The sequence below is a fragment of the Colletes gigas genome, unplaced genomic scaffold (genome assembly GCF_013123115.1).
Source record: "Colletes gigas isolate AHSC1104 unplaced genomic scaffold, ASM1312311v1 Colletes_gigas_Sc00004, whole genome shotgun sequence".
In the NCBI taxonomy this organism is placed as follows: domain Eukaryota; kingdom Metazoa; phylum Arthropoda; class Insecta; order Hymenoptera; family Colletidae; genus Colletes; species Colletes gigas.
In genome coordinates this window covers 4,130,983-4,158,643 of record NW_025106633.1, presented here as the reverse complement: position 1 = coordinate 4,158,643, position 27,661 = coordinate 4,130,983, and the positions used below count along the sequence as shown (strand labels likewise).

Genomic DNA, 27,661 nt, shown 5'->3' with positions numbered 1-27,661 from the left:
AAAAAGAGGCCGTCCGCACGTGGCGAGCAACGTTCGTTGGGCTGTGGTCCACGGACGTTGCCAACGCGTTCGAATACCGAAGAAATGCGTATGTTAAGGTCGATGAACTCCTAAACAATAAATACTATTTGAAAAATATTCCTAATCAAACGGTATTGTTTCAAATTATCCAAAAGTTGATACCTCGATAGAAAACAGGCAGATGAGAAGATCTTAAAAATTGGGTCATTCTCCCAAAAAAACAGAAGCTAGGGCACCATGTGGTCGCGAGAACGTCGCACAGTCGAACATACTACTCTGTATAACCATGTTTTTATTTTCAGAAAATTAATCCACTTTCTCGGACTTCTCTGGATCCGTCATTTTAACGAGTTTGGTTTCTCTCACTGTTAATGGCGCCAGCATGTAATTATGATGAACGACTCCGTCAATACGCGGATCAACGATAAGCGGCGAGAATAAGACACTGAAAAGCTTTTATCAGACATTCGAAACGCTACCAAGGAACGATTGAGTCCGTGATATACTAATGCGCGATCGTAAACTGGCATTACCGCTCCCGCCATTATATGGTTAAGTAGGTAACGTCGCGAAACGACTAGGCTGACGTGTAACCTCGCGGTTTTAAGAGTAGGTAACGTCCTCGTAACACGATCCAGCATCGGTTGAAATCGACGTTCGATGGCTGCTGGACGTCGATACTTTCTCCAAATGCGTTCTCTATCTACCGATAAAATGAAGGAACGAGTCACTCGTTACGCGTCGAACGAAGAGTATCGCATCGAGCGTTCCTGTCCTATCGAGATACGGACGGTTGAATTATTTCGAACGTTCGAACGTTCGATCGCGATGGAACCTTCTTCGAACTGGTAGGAAAACATGGATGTTTGCTTAAGGAAGCTTTCGAATAATGGAATCCTTAATTTTAGATAGAAAGGGAATTGTTCTGTGTAACGATTCGCTGAACTGTAGAACAATCGTGTTGGTCACGAAGACGCGTCGCGATCTAAAATTGAACTACATGATATTTTTAACCCTTAATTTGAGGCATTTCTGGTCTCAAATCGTATGAAGACCGTCCCAGCACTAGCATTTGCTACAATTTCTATTCGTATTATCCGCAGTATATAAAAGCGTATCAAAACAGTTGACACTTTCACAAAGGATGACAGGACGACAAACTGACAAGTGAAATTGATGAAATACTACTAAGTCACTGTTTCAACCTCGAAGATGGTGATTTGTGTTTTCGAAATTTATTTATTTAATCCCGATGAGCTTTCTAGGGAATGTGAACACGCTCTGAATACTAATAATAATCTCTCTGAATAATAATTAAAGTCAATAACTGATTCGATCGAGAAATAACTGATAAAATCGAAGCGTTTATGATAATTTAATGGCATTTCCAGATGAAACCAAGATTTCGTGGAAATTCTCTTAAGAGCCTCGCCCTGTATAAGCTGGTACCGACATAAGATTCCTGTCGTCCCTTTCCGCGGTTACAGATATAGGTCACTTCCGGCGATTATGCATCGTAGTATAAAGAAACACGCGCGCGCGCGGAAAAGCAGCGGTCGCGGGATCTCGTGCAGTCGGTTTAGAAATTCCTCTTCCTGTTGGTAACCAGATAAATCGGAAAGATATCCTTCGAGAACATAACGTAAATACGTACGCGTCTAGATAAAGACGTCATTGTGATGGCTTTCATCGCGAGTGGTGTTCCCTCCATTAACAACGGATTCACCGAACTTCGTCGCCATTCAATTTATTACTTTCCAGCAACTTTCGCGGACGTCTCGCCGGATAGAAACGCGCCAATAGGATACAAATTTCAGATAATCTCGACCTTACATACTTGAGATTTTTCAGCAAGAAAAAAATGGTTTCTTCGGAAATTCTACCATTTCCTTATTTTAGAAAATAATTAAAATATTACAGGCTACGTTTTAAGTGTTGAATTTACAGTTCGTCACTCGAGCCACGCGCTCAGAAGTCGCAATGCAAGGTGACTCGCGGGGCGCATGCGCTCACGGAGGAATTCGAAATGGCGCGCAGTACGTTTTCCGCGAAGCAAACGCGGAACTGCAACCTGACAAGCTCCCTTATAAGACAACAGACGGAAGCCACGGTGGAAAAGCATTGCAGACGATCGAGTCGAGCAAAATTAATGACACTCTTTAGCATATGTTCTAATCTTCAACGATATTTAAGCGTATCAGAAAAATTCTTCGAAAGTAGTTGCCTTTACAATTATAAATATTCCGTTTCGAATACAGTCCTAACTTTATTCCAATAAATTCTAAATATCGAACCAGAAAATTTATTCAACAATTTCTATTCCTTGGTATACCAGCTTCACTGAGGACTATTCAAAAATCGAGATGGTAAATTAAATCAGAAGACCCGTTTAATCATGTCTGGTCTTCCCATGACGATATCGGAGAAGACTTCTAACCTTTGATAATCGAACGCTGGGGAAAGTTACCGTCCCCCGACCGTTGCATTAACTATGGATAGAACGTTTGCTGGATCGTTGCTCTCCGAACAGTGTATAAGTACGTAAATAATATGCTTTAGTCCACGACCGCGTTACGAGCGTTTCCTTTTACGGGGCAGCCGCCTATGGCCGAGGATCGTGACTTCGCGTTATCGTTCGACTCCAAGAACGTGTCCCTCCGATTTTTATTAACCATGATACAGGGAAACTGCACGGACTCGGAACAATAGACCTCTCTTCTAGCATGACTGTTCCACGCGAACAAAAACATCGAACGACCGATGCTGCATTCGCGTTACGCGATTATTCGTTAACCCTCGCGTTTTCAACATATTCAAAAAATCAGAGGAGAAAGTGTCCGTGTATTTATTCGTATTAAATAACAGATAAACATTAAAAACCAACGCAACGTCGCTTTGTTTGGGTTGATACCTATTCACGAGCAAATAAACCAAATCATTTTTCATGAATAGGTATTGTTGCTGTAAATGCTTATTCTTTATGAGAATGAAAGGGTTAAGAGCGACTATTAGCTGTGTTCTCGGCTCGCGAGCATTGTCCACCGAAGTCGTTCCGTTGACGGTGCTATTATGCCACGTTCACGGCTGTGCAAACATCAGGCGGTAATTATAAGATACAGGGTGGTCCGTGTAGCACGATCATGCAAAATTTTCAATAATTACTATCTCGCGTTAACGCTTCTCGATTTCGAATTTTGAATTAATTATCATGGAAAAGTATTATATTACGGTAAGAGATACTCTATCATATTCTGTTTGGATAATAAAATAATTGGATCGACATTCGGATAACGGAGGTTCGTATAATTCTGCTATAGCAAGTGATTCGCCGTCGATGTACATTTTGAAATACGTTTGCCCATCCTTGGACGTATCCCCGTTGTTGTCGTTCGCGATGTTAATGTCATGTCGAGATCATCGTCGACATGCTAGCTATCCGTCGATCCAAGTTTGTTTAGTTATCGTTTACGCCCAATTCACAGCTACGCAAATATTGCTCGTTGATTGTTCAATAACATCGCGCGTCGGTGATTCTAGAACGTTGCTCGTCAACGGCGCTGTCAATAACGTTGACAACGTTGCAGTCGAGTTCACTGGCTGCGCAAATATTGTCCCCGACCACCGATGACGGTGCCATCAGGTGAAAATCGGTCATTAATATGTATCGTTCCACGCGCCATGTGTAGTTCGAAGCTAGTGTTTTATGGAAATGCTAATAAAGAGTATTTGAATGTAAAAAGTGTCAGATTATCGAGTACAGTGATTTAAACCCGCACAGAGATACAAAGAGGAGCAACCGAGCATTAAAATTCACTTTTCTGACGTAAACTGCTACACTCGCGGTAATCTGGTTATCATTATAATCTGTTTTATGTCAATGCGAAAAATACCGCCTCGCGAAACAAGAAGTTAATGGAAAATGTTAATGGTGACTTTTAGAACCGGTGCACCATCTTTCAAGAAGAGCTTATAAGTCCTTTTATGGAATCATGTTTTACGATTTTGGTGGTTAAAATTTTATACGAATGAATTTTATATTGTGGCTATAAAATTCCAAGTCTTGTATATAATACTGTTAGATGGGTCAGTGCTTAAACCTGTGAGAAGCAAATTTCACTGAACGAGTAACCTCGAGTAGGTATTAATCTAGATACTACATATATCGAAGCAAATAAATTTGTGTAATATTCGTATACTGAATCGAATGTTGTTATACACACGTAATAATGATATCAAAAAAGAATGAAATGAATTAAAACAATAAGAAACTATTTAATTTTGATAGAATCAGCGCGTAGAAAGCACGTATTCGCGTTCGAAACAGTGTCGTTACATCGCGAGTTTCGCGTGTTGACGTTTCAGACGTTGTCGTTCAAGGTGAATCTTATTAATCACAGCATCGAGAATCACCGTGATACAAAGGTGAGGCTCGACGTCGGTCGTGGTATCGGATTTCGTGCACAGAAATTCAAGATTTTCTTTGAAGCCGCGTAACAGGAGATTCCGCATCCTGCTTTCGTCGGCTTGTTCGCGTTCGCGTTCTGCGACACAATATACCCCGGCTCGTGATCGAGAAATAAAAGCAAAAATACTTGCTCATGAAATTCCTTCCACGAAAAATGTTTACACGCAGGGCAATCTGCATATAAACGCACGAGCTCGTTCCTTTGAAACCACTCGCGATACCCTATCTTTGATTTCTTTGGTTTTGCATTTAATATAGTAATAAGAATGGCTAATTTTTCTGAAGATTAAGTAACTTATACTTTCCAGAAGAATCAGATTGAAATAATAGGAGTTATAGAGAAATCACAAACACACATTTAGAATTTAATAATTAAATAGGGGTAGATAATTACAGAATCTAAAATTAAAGTATTTAAATATGGAAAGTGATTTAATATCAATTCTCAAGAAGAGACTATTATTCGTAAAAATTTTCATTTCACAAATAATGGATGAATCGCGTAACAGGAGTTGATTTAACTTTGTTTACTTTCGGGGGCGCCGGTCAACGACCTCGTAACATGGCGCCAAAGAACACGTGTCCTTTCTTTTCTCTCACGACCATACATGTGGGTTACTCTAGAACGACGCGTCCCTCATTTTTAACCCTCTGTGACCCCAGCGTGACACCGAGGTCATGGAGGTCATACACCATTGTATCAGTATTCTCGTTACTCGATTTCACTTTTACTTTGCGTGACACGAAAACAAATCGAACAAAGAAAACTGTTTCTTTTGGACGATCGCCGGAAATGATCCTTCTCGAGGTACGGTAAAAAAGGACACGGACTCCTCGAAATCCCCTAATTGTTTCGTGCGTAACCACGTCGACGCGATCGCGATTATCTCTCCCGTTCCTCGTTAACGTTCGTTTAACGACGCTGGAAAAACGCCACGGGGCTAATGGACAGGGCCGAAAAATAAGAACAGCGTGAACGATTCGCTCTACGAGAAAGAATTTCACACGCGATCGATCCTGCGCGCTTGCGCGCTGAATCGAAATCCTCATTACTAACGGTGAAGGGGGGAGGGGGAGGGCCTAATTGGTAGCGTAACAGAGGATATCGAGCCGGAAACTGGAACGAAACCGACTCCACGGATCGCATCGCGAAAGAATAAACCGAGGGACCGGTTTTTTCACGGCCTCGTGACTGCCGCGAGAGAACCAACGTGCGTACGTTGGTAGGCGTGTAAAACAGAGATTAAACCGTGTGTGCCTGTTACGTTCCAATTGAGCCCCGGCAATTGGCTTCGACGTTAGGCTCTTTTCACGGTCCTTTCGTCCGGGATAAAAACGGTAAACCATGGTCCACGAGCCACGTGAAAATTATTTCAATATCGTTTCTAATCAATCTCTCGCAGCTTCAAAGGGTAGACACGTTTGCCAGGATTATTTAAAAAAATACATGAGAGTACTTATAGAACTGATTCTACGTACTACAGTAACTAAAAAATATCCTACACGCCTTGTTTCTCAAGTTATTAACGAAATAAAAAAATTAGTTTACAAAAGTCCCTCAGTTACATAGCACAGAGCTATTTTCTGTGAAAAACTAAAGAGAAAATGTGAAGTCTGATTTTTTGATACGAGACGTTGTCTTTGAGAAATTCGATCCCAAAGACGATGAGCGCAGCGCTCGTACGCGTGCCCCAAGAATCTTCGAGGGCGATTTTCTCAAAAACGAATCTACCTACACGAAAAGTCTATTCCACGTTTTTGATTCATTTTTATATACAGAATCCTATTCCAGCGTGTGAGATATCGCAGACCACTTTAATTAGAAATGATAAGCTTCTAGAACCATAAAGTTGCTCAGGGGCTTTCTTCTTAGCGTCGAGATGTAAGATACGACTGCATATTTAACGAGACCTCTTCAGACTCATATTACACCGAGATATGCAAACTCCTACGAGTATCTCTCGGAGATCAAGAATGTTTGAAGAAAGGACGTTCTCATATTCGCTGTTGCGTGTCGAATAAGGTTTATAACTTAATTTTAGAAGATAATGAACGATCGTGCGCGGTTTATCGATGATCCGGTGTAAAAATAGAAGACCGTCGGATGTTTAACAAGCGTAGACCCGATATTATTCGTCATAACTAAACGAACGGATAGGGTTTGATGGCCGACGTCACGACATGCATTCCGCGTCGCGTGGCCAGATCGATGTTAATGAAAACGTCAAATAATTAGAAGCAATTAACGCGCGTTCGGTTTGTTTTGGCAGCCCGCCACTGAACGAACGAAACGGTATTCCGTTACCGTTAGAATTAGATTATATCCTCTCCCTCGATTTCGCAAGCGTACTTTCACGTGTCAGCTTTTTCTCCTTTAAATCGCGGCTCGCGTGTTCGCCCGCGTTAAACGCCTTCTGGTGAAACGTTGCCTGCACGTTACGTGCACTACGATAAAGACTGGTTGAAATCGCTGTTTTGATGAATAAGAGGAAAGTGACTAAGTTGCCTTGTGCGCGTGGAACACATACTTAGCGGTGACATCAGAAATAACCGTTGAAATTCTGCGACGATGCACCTTGTTGTCCGAGAATTAGAAAATCTATTCTCTTCGAAAACGTCGATGGTTGAAAGAAAAGTGGGACCATTGGTGCAAGTGCCACGATTTACGCAATTGTTAACCGGTCTTGTAAAATTGAAACCAATGACGGTAGAAACTCGACTTTTGCCAGAAAAACCGGACAGAACGTGCAATTATCGAGGGAACCTATCCAATACGAAGTCTCACGCACGCAGTGCGTAATCTCGTTGCTATGAATGGCCATTAATTATATATTCCTTTCATCTTCAACTTCACTCGAGGTTTAGTAACCATCCCTTCCACTTGTCAACACAGTGGAACGAGGTTTGCGTGCGATCATCGAGATTAGATTAAACTACTACTGCATTTTTCATTAGCAAATGTTTTCGCGTTTCTTTAATCTACGCCATCATCGACTGCTATCGAGCCTACCGTTAACATATTATCCGTTCAAACGATCTGCTACGAGTGTGCCAAAATGGAGGTTGCAGCGATCGAAAATACTGTATTTTACGGCGGGATAAGAACCATATACATAAAATATTAGCTGCAAGTATAATTGATACGCGGTGATAATAGGATTAAATGAGACTTGAAAAGATTATGAATATCGAATACGCAGGGGGAAATCCAATAGTTACATTCGTTGGACGTATCTTTCGAACGCCTGTGGGCGTTCGCTGCACGGGCCGCGCCGACTGATCACTTTATAAGCGTTTCAAAGGCCTCAAAGGATTACAATTCTATTTATAAATCCCTATACGCGCTCTGCCGAATTCTATTTTTCTTTTCAAATTTTTGTACCGTAAATTCGATAACCACCGTCCACGAAATTCCAGCGAAACTAGTTTAAAACCCGCCAATCGTTCAAATCCCTCGTCCTCGTGTCAAAAGCGTCACGCTGGTGAAATCGGCCAACCGGGACGAAAGTTTAGGTGCCCGACACGCGGGGAACATTTCCCAGAAAATTATTCCTATCGAGCAGGATACTTGTCACACCGAAATGGCGTATCTCGAGTCCTCGTTTCTTCAGACTTTCCGCTTAAATCGCTTTTATTTTGTATATACTTCCAACTTTAGCATTTTAACACCCTTAAGATAAGTCTGTTTCGGCACGATAACAAGTCGAAAATAGTTCCAGTTGCCCTGGATTACAGGAGTACTAAATTCTTCTTGAAGGAGGGGGCAATAAATATCTGTCTGCTTAAACAGAGAGTTGTTTTGCCATGAAAAACCGATATATGGTTAGTTGGGCCCAAAACTAACATAAAACTATGATAGTCTCTTGTTACTCTATACAAATTCTGCTTTGCGTAATAATTAATACTTTCGATACCGTTGGACGTCCAAAGCCTTGTTCCAGCCTTAATCACTATATTTGCTCGACCGATAAGTTAGTTCGAGCAGTTGTGTCCTAGAATCATTACGCATTACTGTTCCTACTTTCTATTCCAAAGTATACATTCGCACAAAGTTCTGTCTTACTTTTCCACAGAAGCAAAGACTAACGTAGTTATCCCTCCACTAAATACTCTAATATGCATATCAGATGATTATATAATAACTCTGGGAAAACTGTACGAACAGAACCTTCCAGTCTCGAACTCCCTGGCCGTCGAGTTGCCACAAGCCACTACTCGGTATTTAGCGTCTATTACTGTCAGCATTTATCTTTGTTGTAATTCCACGTCTTGCAAAGAAACAGTTACCGAAATACGCTATCTAGTTACGTTATAATTCGGTCTACTTTCCTCCTACCCGGATTTCAACGGTACAAATAGCAATATTACCGTGTCTCATCCTGGATTTGCACGTTGAACCGCTTACCTAATCGGGCCTCAGATACAACGCCATTAATCGTTCGTTAAACAATCCTCGATTGCTTAACGGCTCGTTAATACGTAATAATATCTCTAATAGAGCCGAACTCGCGTCGCGATAAATTATTTTCTGGGTCATCAGTGTCGCTGATGCCCACGTTTGCAATCACGACGCATGAAACAGAGAACAGCGTCGTCATTATTGATTCATTATTAAATTGTGGATGAGTCCGACTAGCAGATTCCAGGATGGCAGGCAGTAACAACGTTCGTTGCACTTAGAAATATGAACGATTGATTCTAAAATTACCAGCCAAGGACCAACTGCTCTTCATCCTCGACAACCTTCGACTGCAACGACATTATGTCGCTTTTCTCCGAATCGTTTGACGAGTCCGTCCCACAACTCCATTCTCTAACAATGCTACTAATTCGAATAATAAGAAACGGTTGTTAAGAGCAGGACGTCGTGGTTCGAAGAATGAAGGGAGTTCCCTGCGCAGCCCGGAGAGCACAAAAGTCTCAACTACTATTTAGCTGTGGATTTTAGGGCCCCGCGAGCGATTCGAGCTCGATCATCTACGACGATGGCGACACGACGTCGGACGTTCGGATAAAAATAACTATTCCATCGAGTCACCGATGATCACGGTTGTCGCCGCGCGTTCCAGCGACACGCCTCCGTATTCGGTGTTTATCGCGCTGATTATGCATCTCTAGGCCAGACAGATGCCAGCGGCGCGATCAGAAAAACGAATGGACGAAACGTCGTCGGGCCTCACGACCGATAACGCGACGGATCCTGTCCCGTACGGTGTTCCGTTTGTACCGTTAATTGCATCGATTCCGTTGAAACGACCGGAGAAACCGATCGTATCTGAACGTACACAAAGGAGTGTACGCGGACGCCCACTTTAGGACAAAGTGCCGCGATCGGCGTCGCGAATCCTTGAGAATTTCGTCGTTTGTGAATAGGGTCATCGATCGATAAAAAAATTGCCTTTGGAACGCTAGACCCTCGGTTGCATTTTCAATTAACGCTTTCGTCGCGGAGGCGTTAGGTGACTTTTGCGTTTCGACCGCACCCACGCTTTTACCGGTAATCTTTGAAACCTGTTCCTCTTCGAAGCCCAACTGTGTCAAATTTGAATTTAGAAAATGTTTCTTCGTCGTCTTAGCTCTGGTTTCTTAGATTCTATCTGAGTCCGTTTAGGTTAAGTTCAAATCGAGGGACTAAGATCGGGGATGAAGGTGATGGCAATGAAGTTTTCCAAAAAAAAATACCAGATAAATTTAAGCTTCATCCAGGGACATTCTCTCCGGGTCTCCGGTATAGCGAATTTATCACTGTGGGGTTAAGAAGAAGTTGGGGCGGACTGTGATGCCTCTGGAGAGTTAAAGCCACCTGCTACATCTAATTTTGTAATCAGTTTGTTGGCAATTTCAGTGGGATGTTTGTAGTGAACTTTTACACTCTGTTTGTGTAGGGCTCAACTGGAAACTGTTGAAATTCCCAAACTCCCCAACTTTTACGGCTCCTGAGGATTCTTGCATTGCGCATTATTCGAGAATCCCTGCTACAGGGTACACGACGTTCGAAAGACTGTTCCAAGTAGTCTTACCGAACTTAATAGGTTTCTCTCGTTCGAGCCTGACGATTCCAATGCTATGTATACGTAAAAACACGGAGTATCATGCTCCAGATAAGATTCTGAAACGTTGCTTTAGATCTGTCCTCGCGGAATGCACAGAAATACTTTCTTCCTGTCGATGAATTTTCTTTTGATTGGTTTGAATTTGTACTTGTTAAGATTACAAGATTCTCTTTCACTACTGTTCGCGTGTGGAGAGCATGAATAGCAATGGCGAGTCTGTGCAGGTCAGAAGAGTGTTAATCGAGGAGCTAATAGCTGTATCAAGGGCCTTGCCAATGGCTACGCTTTCAGCTGTAAATACTGATGCACGATTATTTATGCTCACGTTTCTTGCTTCAATTGCTGGACACGGACGGTCGAGACACTATCTACGATTTTAGAGCCGTCTGCGCGTAATATATACGGAGACCTTGGCAACTTTGTTTTCAACATTTTCCTGAACGCATCATTAATATTGTTGCAACTCCAAAGACCGGTGTCCCATTTCCATATTTCAGTTATCTGCATACAAAGCAACAAGAAGTAGACTTGAACTGTGAAGTCATCATCCGCAGCTAGTACTTTCCTAATATTTGGAAATCGTTGCTCCAGACGTGGGAAGTACACATTAATATACTATCTCACGCGTACTTTGAATCATTAAGAAGATCGTACGCATTACCGAAGATCTAGAAGTGACACACCCTATTTCCACATGATAGTCATCTCCGTTCCAAACAAGAATTACTCGGTGACGCAATACAACGATCATCCGAAGCAATCATAGTTCACTGCTTCCATCGTGAACCCTCGTTATATCTAGGAGAAGCGCTTCCCAAATATGTATTTGGAAACCATTGTACAAACTCTGCGAAGTACCAATATATCCTCTATGTACGTTGAGTCACTAAGATTGACAAATCGAACGCGTTATCGAGAATTTATCAGTACCCTTGAACCAACGACGCCTGAAAATCGAAGGGACCCGAAACGAAGGCCGGGACCGTCCAAGTGAATTCCTGAAGCGATTACGCGAACAAAATAAACAAACCAGCCGATTCGAACGAGACAACGCGATCGTCGTCGGTGGAAAATCGTTGGTTTTTGTCCGACCAGGTTGCGGTTTCGCGAATTATCGCGAATCCCGTCCAACGAGGGGTGAGAAAAAAGTAAACTTTCCCGTTTCGCTTGTGAAGTCACCGGGCGGCTGTCGACGGATTTGCAGAGAGGATTTGTCCCGGTCGACCTCCGCGAATTTTACGAGCATCGATCTCCGTCGATCGTTGACGCCTAACGGGACATCGAAATAATTCAACCCGTCGGCCACGAGCTCGAGAGCAACGCTGCGTCGATTCTCTTTCGCAGGAACGGTTCTTCTCCTTTCGTTCTCGCGTCCCGCTGTCACGTGACCTCTGGCGCTCGGTTTCTCGCGCGGAATGCCAGAGAATCCCTCGCACTAGAGGGCGCTCCTGTCTGGTTAAAAAAATGGACTCCATCTCGCATATGCAAATCTCGAAATCTTTGGTCCAGTGACTCCCAAACTGTTTTTTTGGGTCGAAATTTACATCTTCCGATTATTTTTGTGACGTACGAAGAGAAGAATAAAATTCTAATTAGATTACACCTGCCACTGTCTAATTGCGGTAGAATCATAATAAAGCATGTACGAAGGAATAGTCTGATTCATACTTCACGGAAGAATGATCGATTCTTCTAGCAAAGACTACCAATATCGTGTAAAACATCTGCTCTGGAATCGTTAATTGGTATGAATCGTAGTGATTAGAGTCGATTCGAGGGACCATTTTTCTTTTCGTAGCAATCCTACGTCACTAATGCAATATGAAATGATTATACGTATCTTCATGAGAATTTTATCTAATTGGTGAGGTAAATCAAGATAACTGACGGTCCTAACTTGAAACTAAGTAATAAACAAATCACTTTATCAGGCATTTCACGATGGAAATAATCTAACTGGATAATAATCAGAAGCAATTATCAATCATAATACTGCTTGTTTCGTATAATAACCGTTCTCCTAGAACGAATATTCCCACAATATTGACAGGTACTGTTTGGCAACAATCGCATGTATCCTTTCAATAATTCGTTGGAAATATCAAATAGAAATAATGATGTCCATGTCTAATAATAATAGAATTTCGTGAGAATTAGTACCAGAATCGAACGTGCAAAAATCGGAGCAGGGAAGGTCGATCCAAAATCGAACGTCCCTGCTCCAAACGAGCGTTTCAAGGCCAGAGACGGGCAAAGCTTTACTCAAATATTAAACATCCGATAATCAGCATAGAAATTGATATAATATACCAAAAATTGTAATTTGCAAGGACACGAATAAACATATCTATATGATTTCTATAGTTCAGACTCCAATTTTGATTCGGGCAACGAACGAACGTTGTGTCCTTAGTTCGTTATTGGGCAGTTTATTTGGGAAAGAATGGTCCCCATCTCTGGTCGAAACCGGAACGAAGGTATTTCTTACCTGGCAAACGGTCGGCGACGTTGAATCCAGCGCAGTAAATTTCGGGGAACCCGGTAATCCGGACGAGGCACACCGAGAGACGCGGGTCGCGCAAGTCGGCGTTCGTGGCGAGGAAAAAAATCGGGCACGCTGGAAAAACTGGGCCGACGAACAACAGGTAGACGAGGGTAGCGCGCGAACGTGCGACGGAACCGACGTACGTCGAGGCGTGTAACGTGCCACGGAGCCAAGAAAAATCCACGCGATCGTGCGTCGCGGCCGGTGCCGAGCCGACTGACTGACTGACTGACTGACTCCGCCAGTCAGCACCGTACAGTCACCGCACTTGCATCAACACACGCGGCCTGGCATCCACTTCCCCCGCAGCCTCTCGCTGCCCGGCTCCGTTCCCAGCCGCGGCCTCTCCGTGCATCTCTCTCCGCCGGGGCCCTGCATGGGCTGCTCGACTCTTCCCCGGCCTACAGCCGATGGACAAAATTTCAGTAAAAACACCACCACCGTCTTTAAAAATTTTCAACATTATTAACCCTCGGATTAGCGAACTTTTCGTGACATCGCGTTATCGTTACTACCAAAAACTCTGCAGTGTATAACTTGCGTTTGGTACGAAATATTCTGCATTTATATAAAAAAAATAAATACAGAATTGCGTACAAAACATTGAAGAGAAATTGAAATATCCTTCACCATTTTCCAATCCGAGGTCTAGTTTTCGAGATACGAGCATTCGAAGTTTTTGTGCTTGAGATCGCGCATGTGGCGCCACGCAGTCAGCTAATTGGGATATTAACGCATGCGCGGTGAATTGTATTGCTCGAATCTCGGAAACGGGACCTCGGATTGTAAATCGGCGAAGGACTTATCGATTTCATTTAATCGACATCTTTCAGATGCTTTATTTAAAATTAAACATATCCCGTAAGCGATATAATTTCAAAAATAGTTTATATAACTAACGAGCTCGGTTGGTCGAGTATAAACAAATAATATTCCTCCATAATTCTAAGCGCGTATGGTTAATATTAACATGCCGCGGGACACATGCTGCAGTTAACAAGGGAAAAAGGATTTTCATCGCAGCAGAACGTAGCTTCTCTAATTGGATATTATAAAGAGAATTTTTGAATATCTGCGAGTTTTATTGGCGTAATGGAGGACTCATTTCCAGGAAAGTATTTATTAACTCTACGTTTCAGCTATATGCCGGCCCTCTTCAGGAGTTATAAAGTGAATTAATTAACCATACGTATCCTAGCATTACTGGATGAAACTCTGCGAACACAAGCGCTCGGATAATAAAATACATTTGTTTAATTCCTCGAGCATGTGTATTATTATGATTGCGTTTCCCGTACGAGTCTGTAGCAGACACAAAGTTCCAAAGTTATAATGTTCGAAGCGGTACACATAGTCATTGCTCGATCATTGATTTATTATCCCCAGATTTAAGTAAGAATTATCATCCGAAGCACTGATTAAACGGATATTGTCAAAATAATAACGATAATTACCGCGGTATTATTGGGAAGATTGCTCCTAAGATTTTATTCAATGGGACATAAATCGAAACAATATAGGCATAATTATTGGTCCCAATTACGTCGATGTTCGATATATCGACGAGAAACGTACTTCCATTGTGGAGATTCCAATGAAAAATATTGCAAAAAAGACTATAGTAACTAAACAATAGGAAGATATTAAGGAATGAATCTTCTACTGCTACGGAGGACGAGTATTATAACGCCAAAGTGGCTGATTAAAGTTACTATACAAGTTTTCAATATTTCACTTACGAAATCAATCGAATGTGTCCATCTTGCATCAGCCTTCGGTATCTTGCCCGGTGGAATTCGACGGGGAACCCTGAGCATCGCATTCTTGAAGCAGTTTCGGTAATATAGGTCTCCGTGTTTGGTTTAAATTGGAGTCCGTACGGTACAGGATCTCCTGCTAACAAAAGAATGGCACGGCGTGAGTAAAAGGCGATTTAACCTGAAAAAAAAATAAGTCGAAAACGCGGAACGAAATTCTTTCCTGCGAGGTGAAAAATTCTACTCCGCATTTTTTACTTATAACAGTTTATTGTTAGCTAAAAAGATTAAGTACGTCGAACGTGTCAAACCGATAGAAGGAAAAGAAGTGCAAGAAACTGAATGCTAACGAGTTCTGAGATCGGTGCAACCGGGGCGATAAAGCGTTTACACTTCGAATCGATTAACATCTTTCATTAAAATTAATGGATAATCGATACTAATCCTCCTACGATCGCGAGTGTATGCTCCACGCGCACCGATGCGCTAATTAAGCCAAGTATCTGCGTCTGACCGAGATACATCGGTGCGTTGGTTTTGATTTTGGGGGCAGCCAAGCATCGCGCGCCGCTCGTGACTAATGCTGAGACTATTCGAATAATTTATTACTCGAATATTTTACAAGAACTCCAACACAACGGATAAACATTAATTATTCGTGTATTCGAATATCATTATCGAATTCTAGTAGTATATTTAAATATTATATCTTATCGCGAATTGTTTCGAATCACAAATTCTTTGAAACTAATCTAAAGTGATGTACAGTCTGCATATAAACATGTACAAACAGAGCTACTTTACAACTTACATTAGTGTATGGTAAGTCACATGTGATCATTTGAGGTTAATTACGAGTGACATCATCGTCCTGTAGGTAATACTACTTTTTATCTACAAAATATAAATATTATATGCAATATCGTTGATAATATATCACGAATGAAGCTAAATCTTAAACAAATCCTATAGACTCGGAGAATTTGATTTATAATCCACTTTTACCCTACTTAAATTTTTAATTGTACTACAGATATCTGTAAAGTTTATCAGTTCACAAAATACTCGTATATTAAAGATGTTATATTAATTCGAATAGACAGGATGTCCCAGCCTTACTCGCGATTCGATGTTTTCGATTCAATGTTTTATCGACGAGTAAGAGGCTGAGTACACCTGGTGCATAGCCATGACACTAACCACTCACCAGTTTCGTTCACTGGCAACATCATGGACCTGTCTCGTGTTTACATTTGATTAGGATAAATGGCAGCATGCGCGTGTACATCGTTAACGAACGAGTAGCTTGAAATTTCTCGTTCGGCGTCGACGCACAGACTCGGCAAATCGAACATCCTCTTCTCCACACTTCAGTAGAATTGGAACGCGGCCCACATGTTCACTGCCCACGGTTAAACACGTGTATCCGATCAATCTGCTTTACCTGGTGAGTTCTGGTTCGCTGGTGAGGTCGATACGATTATCGGAGGTTGTGTTCCATTGTGCTTCAACAATGATCGGCGGTTATTTCGACATTATCTCAACTAAACGTTATCAATTTATTACCTTTGCAGTCCCAATCGGGGCAATACAGTCAAAAGAATACGAGGAGAACGTTTCATGTTTTATTTAAACCTAACCAAAACGTATAAAACGTACAAAATTTGTATCACAACTGAATATCGTATTCGCAGTCCCACCTACAGGAAGCCTATTGTCGATTCGATTACATATCGATCCGTGATTGGTCGTTCACCACTCCGACAAATGGCGCGAAATGAATATTAATAAATACATTTTTAAACTACACTTCTAAATACATTTTCTTTAGGAATGCACGTTGCAATGTATATAATTAGGCGATAAAACGTTTATAAGAGTGGTAATATTTTCCGAGAGCAGATAATCGTCCGAAATTAATTTCGATAGATCGATGATGGCGTTCGTCGCGCCACTCAGTTGTTTGAATGTGTTCCGGGCGTGCATCAGTTCTCTTAAAACGTTTTTGAAAAGTTCCTGCAAAGATAGATGTGAGTGGTCAAAATATTCATTTTATGCGTGTTATTTAAAAAGTGAGGAACCCTACTTCGGCACCGCTGTAATTTGCGACACCGATACAGCCTACGAGTCCTTTTCCGTGAGAATAATATCCTAATTTCCGTCTACCCAGAGCGAAACAGTAAATCACGTTCTGTATCTTGCATGCTTCGAGCAATTTGTCAACTTGATCGTCCAATCCACCTGCGATCAGGTAATGTAATGTTATAAATTGTTTAAATATTATATGCAAATTTGGACGTACGGTATAACATGCGAAAGTCCTGCAGTCGAATATTTAATTTTAAAATACACAGTTGCATTTACCTTCGAGTTCAACTTTTTCAAGGTCAGGTGCGATAATCACAAATTTAATTTTCTTTAATTCAACGTGCTTCCGGACTTCCTTCAAACCGGCATAGTAACGCCGTTTATATCTGGATTTGTTCGGATTTTTCTCGTGCAGCCTTTTTTGAAGTCTTTTAATTTCTCGTAGAAGTATCTCTAGGCTATTCGTCAAGCTTGGTGTTAACATGTTCGTGCAGTATCTGCAAGATGTGCCAACTCGCAAAATAAATACTGCAGCGTCGTTATCGGATATATGAATCTTAATTTTACGAGGTTATAATTGCAGAAAGGGAATAGGAAAGATTACAAAATACAACTTCGATAAACGTTTTAATAACACAAAATATAATATTTATTGCATAAATAAAAATTAAGGAGTCAAGCATACAAATTAATGTTATAATATTGTACGACGGTATGTAGAGATATTTAAGTACTGTATGCACATGATACAGAATATTCTGCTATTCGTGTGCATACAAACTGAAATACTTACTCTCTAAAATTTCGAGAATGTATTACAAAATTTCTAATGTCTGATTTAGTGTTACTCATAGGTTCGTCTTTAATTTCTTGTTTAATATCTTCTTTTATGTCAAGGGAAAATGTACGTTTTATAACATTTTCAACTATATCGTCGCATATTTCATAAGTAGTTTGAACATTACTATTTTCAACTATATCGTCGCATATTTCATAAGTAGTTTGATCATTACTATTTTCAACTGACATACATTTTCCTTGAATGCAAAGATTATTTAGCTTCTTGATAACATCTGGTCTGTGATATACAGAACTTTCAGGAATATGTTCCACATTTCTAGATCCATAATCTTTACCGTACAGTGTCATCGTACACATACGTTTAACATAATTTAGGTCTATCTCAGGATCAGCAGTAATTTTTAAAGCGTTGAAATTAATATTATCGACATCTTGGCAAATAGCCTGCATTTTCTCACGTTCGAAAGCCTCTCGTTTTTGCGTATTTATATGTGCTCTGATATCACGATTTAATAAAATAATTCTTTTCAATTTTGAGGGTTTCTTATCTCTGGAAATACATATCCTAACTTTTTTCAAATTGGAAATTTTGTTTCTGTCGACAATATTTGACGATATTATACCGGGAGTCCCCTTATAAATATTAATTCTGAATTTTGGTAATGCTCTGTTATTAATTTTATTTGTGCATCTGGTGTCCTGTACAGAAATTTTATTTTATAGCAATTCAATAAGTTCTCAAATAATTCTGTATGTTAATATTTACCTGCAAAGCTTCTTGAAGGTTAATGCAGATTTTGTCTGTTCTCTTGAACCTTTTTGGCCTCTTTGGTTCCATGTTTAATTGTGTTGGTGTAAAAATTTCAATAATAGGCTGTGACAAATCTTGTTTTCTCATTGTTAGACAATTCTTATTACCGATCATTGAACTGCTTAATTCAGGATATTCAGAATCATCCAAGTTTGTTATTCTTTCTTCTGTATCTGTTGGTTCTTTTTTGCGTACAGAACATTTGACCTGATTCATTTGACAAAGCTCTGGCCATAAATTATTAGAATTACCACTGTCACTTGTGCTGAAAAAGCGTTTTAAAATGAAAATAAGAACATATTAGAAAGTATGTTCTTGTTAGGTGTCAATTTCGTACTTTAGGGATAATATTTCTGTCAAGGATTTATCGTAGATTACACAAATTACTTACTGAAATGACCACGTCTGGTTAGCAGTCTGCGATTTTTGCATTGTGTTACACTTAAAGAGTTCAATTGTCTTAATTTCCTTCGTTGGTGATTATCGATCGCTATGTCGTCAGCAGCGTTGCCATTTGTACAGGAATACTATTCTTAATTGCTATGTATGCCCTTCACTATCGTCAAGTACGCAAAATGTACGTCGCATTCTAGATCACGTAAACAAAGCTGTATTCGCGACTGTAGGAAACGTTATGATCTGCCATCTACCGAAGAGAATATCAACCATTTCGTTCGATGTTCACCTTTATTTTATCATAGCAATGCCACAGACGAGGTATACGAGTAGACCTTTGTGCTATTAGTCCATTTACCATATATTTTTTGCGGTACATCTCTTTATTAGCAGATGCTAAAACAGCTTTACTAATTCCTTACTTCATTTAATTATAGTTTTAAATACCTCTTCGGTACATTAAGTTTATTGGATAAGTTTCTGACCTTTCGAAACGGCCAAATCGAGAAATAATAACTGTAATCATAGCGAGACACGATTACGTTTAATGATTGGATTGGTAAACATAGGATGTATAACGATTACAAAATATAATCTGGAATTGAGATTAGCGATTGGAATCCTAGTTGCAATCGTGGAATGCCGATCGGTTGACATTTTGTTCAGCTTCCTTGGAAGGTTCTTGCCATACCAATCAGTAAATGCAGGCTCCCCCATAATTTACTTACAGTACCAAGTAAATACAGTACTAAGCTTTTCTACAAAACTGAGCTTTCTAAAAAATTACATCGAGGTATAATGATCGTAATCCTGATTGTATCAGATAATATTTTGCTCAACTCTTCCGAAAAGTTAATTCCCCATACCACCCCCATACGGAGGCCTACACCATATGATTTATTTACTCTCTACGGTGGTAGGCTCCAACGAAATTCCTTCCAAAATATCGTTACGTCGTCCAGCGATAAAGACACAGGCAATTGACTCTCCGGTGAAACTTTCTCAGTTTCTGACCTTTCGAAACGATCGCGCAGGGGAAGGCCCTTTCCATCAGAAGTTATTTATTTCGCCTGGCCCGACGTGGTATGCTCGTGCGCCACGGGGAAGGACCTGCGCACGTGCATCGGCCTGGCCAACCGTAGGAAATCAATAATTTCCAGGGTATAAAAGATCCTGTTTCCGTAACGTGGCCACCTCTTGAGTTCCGGTGATCGGTGTGTCGCGCACATCGGGCTCTAACGTGTTTTTAGTGGCATCTTCGTTTTTCCATTTCGAATTTCGGTTCCATCGAAGAGGTATACGGAACAGGTAGTCGGTTAAGTGATTAACAGTAAGGCACACGCGCCAGCTGTATCCGCTGGCGTTTAGCGATAAGTTTCTCTGAGCACTCACGGACGATCTCGGTGTCGTAGAGACGTCGTTCTTCGTAGACGACAGTATCGACGGAGCCAACCGTTTCACGGGCAGTTGTTTCATTCCTCCAACGCGAGATGCATCGTTTTACATTCTCCCCCGTAACTTTCGATCCGCCATTCATAGACAGGGTGCACTGCGATCGAGCGGGTACCGATAATCGATCTATCGGGATCGACGGTGTTTTTCGAGACCGATTTCGATTCTTTTGCCGCGTATTACATTACGGATTCCCGCGATGGATCGTAGAAAGTGCAGCTGCACGTGGCACGTAATCGAAAATAACGCGACGAACGGTCGTCGTGTGCACGCCTAAATACTTTCGCCGCGTAAATGGAGGTTGATTATCGGTATTCGACGATCGTATGCCGCGCGTTCCACCCCCGACGTCGTCCGTGGGTACTGATTAAACGTTAAGACTTCGTATCAGAAAGATGAACTTCTTACGAGATTTGCATACATCCACGAGACTGATGGCTTAAGGATTTATACACTTCTCTTTCCACCCTTTTCTGTTCTCATTTCCCCATTTTTGTGTTCTCCACACGGGACGAACCGTGTGGCATGGTGTAGGCCTCCTGGGGATCCCCGCCATGTAAAATAACGGGAACGCGTCCCGGCACAGTACCCCTTGGGTGGCGAGGAAAGCTGTGCCATTTTGCGTTCTGTTTTTTTTTACCATATTTACCAAAATCCAGCTTTCCTTGTTCCCCGAACCAACATCTCCATTCTGTTCAATGACACTTTTATTTTAGCATTAACGCACCGTCTTTCTACAAGATGAGTGTAATTTTATTGCAAGGATATATATTCTTTAAGCAGACTTGGCCGAGATGTACAGGGTAAGTCGCTTGATATGATACTCTTCAGTATTTGTTAAACCGTGCCTTGGATGAAATGGAGTCCAAACAAATTACATTGATCACCACGTGCGTTTTAAAATTTAGTTTATTTTTATTTTATGTGTAGATAATTCTCGTTATCGAATTAATCCAATTTCTGAAGAATTGTTTTTACGCAATTTTTTAGTAATTCCAGAATAAAAATGTTAAGTAACTGACACGGTACTATAGGCGCAAAATTGAAAAATTCGAGGCCTGTCGTCGCTCTTATCTCGAGGGAGCGAAATTACTTTCATACCGCGCCATCACGCTTTAAAAACACTTCCCAGAGCTACCCTTTCATCTTTCCGTGCTCCGCTTTCAACCCTTTATGACTCTACGTTTAAACTAAACACCGTTTAAGCTGGAGACAGGATAGGGATACAAAAATATTTCGTGTGCAACACTAAACACTAATTTTTGTCTTAACGATAATTCATAATATTCAATGTGGTTTAGAGCTTCCCTTGTCTTTCTTTTCATTTCTTTGGCGAACATTTGGGAATTCCACCTCTAGAAGCTCCATATAGCCAACGAATAAAGTAATTAAAATTCAAATTGGAGGTTTTGGTCTTATCTTGAGCTTTGACGTCTTAAGCTTTCCCTTTATATTCGCCTATTGGTTTAAATATACATTGTGTACTAAATTTGTAGTACCAAGCTGTACGATACGGTCCAAATATACAAACAATTCTCTACGATGCAACTTAATAAATGTAGTAATCAGAACTCGTGCGTGCCACATATGGCACGCCGCGCGTCAAGAGATTAATGGCGTCAGATTCTTCCTGAATTTCTGGTTAGCGTAGTTGCGAATAGCTTTCGAGCCGTTGATTATCTCATTCTATTCATTCACTAATTACCTCCAGCGGTATATCTAGCCAAGTAAACAATTTTACGATTTCATTCGCACCTCGTTCCACAACGAAGGCCAAATGTTTCTGGTTCGTTCGCGGTCGTCCAGGAACCCGCAGGGGCGGATCCCTCCCGCGAAAGTTATAAAATCTTTAAAAAATATATTCCATTCCGTGAACATTATCGAACATACATTCGTATAAATAAGTAATTAATGCGTTCAATCCTGCAACCACTGATATATATTTTTTCCAAGTTCATGGAATGCATTCAAGCTTATCTGGCCCACTATGCAATATTAGCTTGGGAAATAGTGTTCGTAAAAACAATGCCTGCCATTAACTAGCTGGTTTTCTAACTAGCAACTTTTCTGTACTTTATGAACGATTGTCTAGCTTGCACACTTTCGAATGTAAATATTTGAAAAAGTGGCTCCCAAGAAAGTACAGTTTAACCATAAAGCTACGTAAAGTAATATTTCATTTCTGTTGTCGAAGGATCAAACGACTGAAAGTTTAAAAGTATACTGTTAGATATTTTTCGTGCCCCTCCCCTTAAATAAGTGTACCGGACCCGCCCCTGGGAACGCGCGCGCACATAACAGAGGGAGGCGTACATATTGCTGGCTGATTAAAACAAGAATGCGTATCGATTGTGTTGCCGCGTTGCGCGGGAATTTCACTTTAATGGGAGAAATTTGTACCTGTTAACCATTAAACCGTTCTCGCCCCATTTCTTGGCCGGAGCACGCTGACGCGGCGAGTACAGCGATAACGATCGTTGCTCGCTGGAAAGTTTGATTAAAGCCCCAGCCGCAGGAAGTACAGAATGATTCATCGTTCTCGGAAACGGACGGCGAGCGTCACAGGTCGCCTCGAACAGGTGATACCGGGAAAAGCTGACCCCACGACGCGGGCCAGAAAACAAGGTGAAACGTTTCGTTATCCACGAGCGGTTTCGTTGATCGCGCCAGGTGAATGGAATCCAGCGTACGTTTAGGCTAGGCCAAGGTTAACCCCCCCTGAAAAGTCAAAGTACCGTCCACGCGGTCTTTTCTTGTGTTAATTCTAACCCAGATCATTTTTATACACTTCGCTTTAAGTACACAGTTGTTAACGCGTTAAGTGCCAATTTTGTTTCACTTTCCACTTGTTAGACACCGTGAAAATACAGGCTACGCGCCTGTTTCTAACGAAATATATCGAACAGGAAATCTCAATTTTTTTTATGTGAATTGTAAAGTTATTTTTTTCGAAATTAAAACTACAAGGAAAAGTAATATCCTAATATTTCCTGAATGCATTCTAAACACTTAATTTCACGCGGATTACAATATATTCCAATTTTGTCAAAATCCTTGACCTTTTTGTTTAGTAATTTGAAGCACGATACAAGAGAAGATCCAAAATATTACAAGAAACATTTTCAGGGAATTGTTTTAGATTACGCCTACATATGTTAATCGTAAAGATACTTTCTATGTATTGTATTGTATCAGATCAGAATTAATTAACGTTTTAAACGTTATGGGAGTGGCAATATTAATAGTCGTACGTGGATATACATTCAGTACATTCACAAGCTCCACCATGTGCTACACGTGCTCTGCATGTATCGAGTAATCTGATTACATTGCAAGAGTGTAGCAATATTCACGACTATTAATAGTGCCGCTCCTAGAATGTTCAAAACATTAATTAATTTTGATCTCGCGGAGTACAATAGTTTAAATGGAACGTGTTCTTATAATTAACACGTGGTGGCCTAATTAAAAATAGCATCCGAAGGAATTTCTAAAAAAAAAATTACTTTCAACGTAATGTTGAACTCGAAATAACTTCGGACACGCGAAGAATATATTTTCTTGGGTGTAATTGTTACGACGATACACGTTCGCGAATAAAATTAAGCTGAGGATTCTGTTTGGTAACGACGCAAACGGGAGTCCAATATCTAGAGTGCATCCGTGGGGATTAGGGGGATGGGGGTACAATTCAATGTTCAAGGAAGAATCGATCAACCCACGAGGGAACGGAAAGAGAAACACTCTCCACGCGATATTGCAGAGAGAAAATCCGTTCGAGTAGTTTCTTTCGCGAACAAAAGCGACTCCTTCCTCTCCCCCCCGTAAATCGATAAGTTTACGTTTGAAATTGATACTCCTGTACCCTGAACTACCCTGAGCTGATAGTCAATAAATACAATTTAAATCACTAGGTACCACATAGTTCGAATAAAATAATAGGACATTTAATATAAATTAAAATAGATCGTTGTTCCATCAGACTATCGCCTTTTCCGAGGAATGGCGCACTTTTTGAGCACGAGATGATTCGACGATGATGACGCCACTAAATGTGGATAAAGTTTTTCTGCGTCAGAAAAACCGAGCATGATATGGCAAAGGAATGCAATTGCTTCCAAAGCAATGGCAGAAGACTGTACGATCATCGTAGTTGAAATTATGTTTTGTTATAATCATAAATACGGTTACACTGTTGCACTGTTATAAACCATCTCCGATTCAATTCACTTCCACTTTTTCTCCCCTTCTATAATTTAAACTCTCAAGGCACACTAGATGATTGTCTCCGACATTTTTAGTGATCAACAAACTGAGCGACTCTCAGGTCTATTCTTTCATTCTCCGTGCTATACATTCGGTATACGATCTTTGCTACAAAAGTGAATCAAAGCAAAACAAATCAATGGGTTTCGAAATGGGTTTGAGTAAAGCGAAGATTATTCCGTGTGACTAAATTTATGCTACTTTTCGATACGATTTATCGTACGAGGCGACCGTCGGGATCCATCGTACGATAAATCGTGCAACGTGTGGCCCCTGTCAGACGGTTTTTCGTGCAGCCTCGAAATCCACAGCGGCGGACAGAACGATAAGTAGGTAAGTAGGCAGCGTAGAGATATTACCTGGTCGTTTTATAATAATCAATAGACTGCGTTCTTTTCGCGGGGATAATGCGCCTCGCTCTGCGGTTTCGCCTTCTCACGCCTCGCGAACGTTACGAATTGGATACGCGAAGCTGGAGTTTTGCTGCGCGGCTGGCAAATTGAATTGCGCGGAAGATTTAGAAGTCCTCGATCGAACCGTGCAATCGCATGACCCAATGTCTTCCTTAATCCTCTCGATTCTAGATCATTAAGTTCAGGAAATAAAACTGCCTGATCGTTGACGGTTTCTCCGCGATGACTTGTCCCGTAATATTAACGTTCCAGAAAGATACTGCTCCTCTCAGAACCTTAACTTGTCAAGTCGTAACTACATATACCCCTTATTATAGTATAAACTTTTTATTCGACTGTTCTTTTCATATATGAGTAGGTTTAAATCTCTCTAACGTGAATTCACTTTTGCAACGAGCATTGGATAGCGAATGTAGTGCAGGGACCAAGAAAGAATAGCCCTGAGAAAAAGTACCAGTACCGTGGATATTTTAGTTAGGCCTCGAAAGATGTACGAAGATGTTCACGTTGCTCTTAACGATGATATATTGATCTTGACCCGGGGCTCATCTTTTCCAATTCCTACTATACATTTTCTTTTCGTAAAACTTCTATTCACTGTTGTAACGGGGATTGTATACTAAATGTACTGTAAGGTGAAAGAAAGAATATCCCTGGGAGGAACTGCCTCACGCTCGAGGCCCATTTGTCTACGTAATTGTTACTTAAAATATTCAATGTATCCTGGTGGGGTATCCCGTACGCGCGATAAACAAATAAATAAATTTGAAACGCGACAGGTTTTACGACAACGCGATAACGTTTACCGTACGTTAAATTACTATGTATATGGCTCCTTTAACACCCTTTTACGCTCGCGCGGTTTTGCGTGCCCCGAACGCGCTCTCCAACGTTACTGTCCCATTATCTTAGCGGCTTCTCGCCCTTTCACCTTGCTTTCTCCACCACTGTATGTCACTTTTTAATGCACTCGAGACATTATTTTGTAAATTTTTTTTCCTCTCATTCTCTTTCTCGCCGCGGCGGGCAAAGCCACGAGCAAGAGGAACGAAGTAAAACGAAAAATGGGAAAGTGGGATGATGTTCGAGTCTAGTTCTTAGTGATTCGGTATCGAAGTGGGTTATCTGCGAGAACAGACTTTAATAATAATAGCGCGTCTTTAGTGCGCCATAATTGTGCGCAAAAAGAGAAGGAAATGGAAATTATTATATCGAGGCAAAAATAAGTATACGTTACGCTACAAAGGCGGGGTATTACACGGCGGCGCGCTGCTATTAATTTAACATCGAGGACAATATATTAAGGATGCAATATCAATTCGCGTATTTTTTCCATTACGGTACCCGTAAATTCTTTGCTAATTACCGAACGCAGTGAAATTCGTATCAGCGGATAAAGACCGCGGAGAGAAAGGTGGAAATCGTAGGATCGACCTGACCCAATATGTACGAGCATCCAACACATGTCAGCGAATCAGAGGTTTATTGCAGGGGCACTTCGCGTCCAATTAGCCCCGTGCACGTTGTAAACTAATTCATGTAATCACCTTGATTCGACCGAGTCGCGGAAAAGGTCCGGCTTAATCCTCGACAACTGCGAGCGAATCTTTCTACTTTCGTCGAGCAATAAACCGCGTTCCGCTACAAGCTCTTCGAACGTAAAGATCCCCGAGCCCGTACGTCCATCGGCTGTCATTGCCCAGGACGCATTGTCTCGTTTAATCGGGCTTTGAAACGCTAATGGAACTCGCATACGGCCACGATAATCGAATCCCGTCCCTTATTCGACGTAAACGGAGAAGACGACGCCTGCTACCATTCTCGTCTCGGGTCTCGTCGCGCGAACGCATAACAGTAATTGATTGTTCGTCGAGGGTAGCCGGCGTCGTCACGCGATGCATCGACTCGATATCGGGGCAGACGAGGCACCGTCGAGTGGATTGGATATGCTAATTTCGCGAACCGTCTGTCCGTCGTCGAGCACTATGGCCTCCGCGAACGAGGTCGACCCGGCGCTTTTGCGAGGGAGGTCGAGTGGGCTGCCCGAAGAGAGGCGATGGTGGTTTTTAAGAGACAGGAAAATTGAACGAGTGGGCGGTAATCGGTTGAGAATTAGGTTCCGGGAAGAGCAGTCTGCCGATAACCTGGATAGGTTGGCGATCCGTTGCTGGAAATGGTCCATCGTTACCGTTTAGAGTGGCTACGACCGATCGGGTCAAGACTTGCTTGTAAACGGGGAAGGTATCGATTTTTGTATCGACTGGAACACAATCGCTGCGCTATACAGGGTGTTCCGGCCATCCCTGTGAGATTCTAGAGGCCTAAATAAGACGGAAATCAAGAATATCAATTTCTTGAAATGAAGTGAAATTTATTATAGATCCAGAATATTATTCCTTGTAGAAGTAAATGTACTACAAAGATCGTTGGTCCCAACATTTACCCCGAAATACAGAGACCACAGCGTTGCAAGGACCAGACCCAGTCCTCCATTGGAAGCGTTGGTCGCGAAAGGCGAGTCTCTGAATAACGACACAGATTCCACTGCGTGGTGTTCATAACTCAAAGACATCGATTTTATGGAAATGCGCCT

The 27,661-nt window shown here is 41.4% G+C and overlaps 2 protein-coding genes and 1 long non-coding RNA gene across 6 annotated transcripts in view; all 3 read right to left on the bottom strand.

The window, feature by feature from the left end:
- The window catches only part of LOC122405363 (proteoglycan 4), a 67,617-nt gene extending 54,333 nt beyond the window's left edge, over positions 1–13,284 (bottom strand). For all 3 annotated transcript variants that reach the window (XM_043410045.1, XM_043410046.1, XM_043410048.1), the window contains exon 1: positions 13,028–13,284. The gene's annotated coding sequence lies outside the window, so the exon portion shown is untranslated. The remainder of the gene's footprint in view (positions 1–13,027) is intronic.
- A 62-nt stretch (positions 13,285–13,346) lies between these two features.
- LOC122405362 lies at positions 13,347–16,256 on the bottom strand. Its single transcript, XR_006259759.1, has 3 exons — positions 16,049–16,256; positions 14,824–14,977; positions 13,347–13,485 (listed from the first exon to the last, which is right to left on the bottom strand). It is a non-coding gene; the product is annotated as an uncharacterized LOC122405362 (long non-coding RNA).
- A 376-nt stretch (positions 16,257–16,632) lies between these two features.
- Positions 16,633–19,134, bottom strand: LOC122405279. Of its 2 annotated transcripts, XM_043409903.1 has the most exons (7): positions 18,933–19,134; positions 18,497–18,806; positions 17,943–18,429; positions 17,723–17,903; positions 17,206–17,426; positions 16,928–17,082; positions 16,633–16,857 (listed from the first exon to the last, which is right to left on the bottom strand). In XM_043409903.1, exons 1-7 carry the CDS (start codon positions 18,971–18,973, stop codon positions 16,669–16,671), a joined length of 1,584 nt encoding a protein of 527 aa, XP_043265838.1. In that variant the 5' UTR covers positions 18,974–19,134; the 3' UTR covers positions 16,633–16,668. The 2 variants fall into 2 exon arrangements, with proteins under 2 accessions (XP_043265838.1, XP_043265837.1); XM_043409902.1 differs by having other exon boundaries at positions 17,723–18,429.
- Positions 19,135–27,661: the final 8,527 nt, after the last annotated feature.

Excerpts from the sequence above, each read along its gene's own strand:
- LOC122405279 (XM_043409902.1), bottom strand. The coding sequence starts at position 18,973 with ATGCAAAAATCGCAGACTGCTAACCAGACGTGGTCATTTCA. Across the intron at positions 18,807-18,932 it reads AACCAGACGTGGTCATTTCA|CACAAGTGACAGTGGTAATT; the intron begins GTAAGTAATTTG and ends ACGCTTTTTCAG. Across the intron at positions 18,430-18,496 it reads ACCTTCAAGAAGCTTTGCAG|GACACCAGATGCACAAATAA; the intron begins GTAAATATTAAC and ends ATTTCTGTACAG.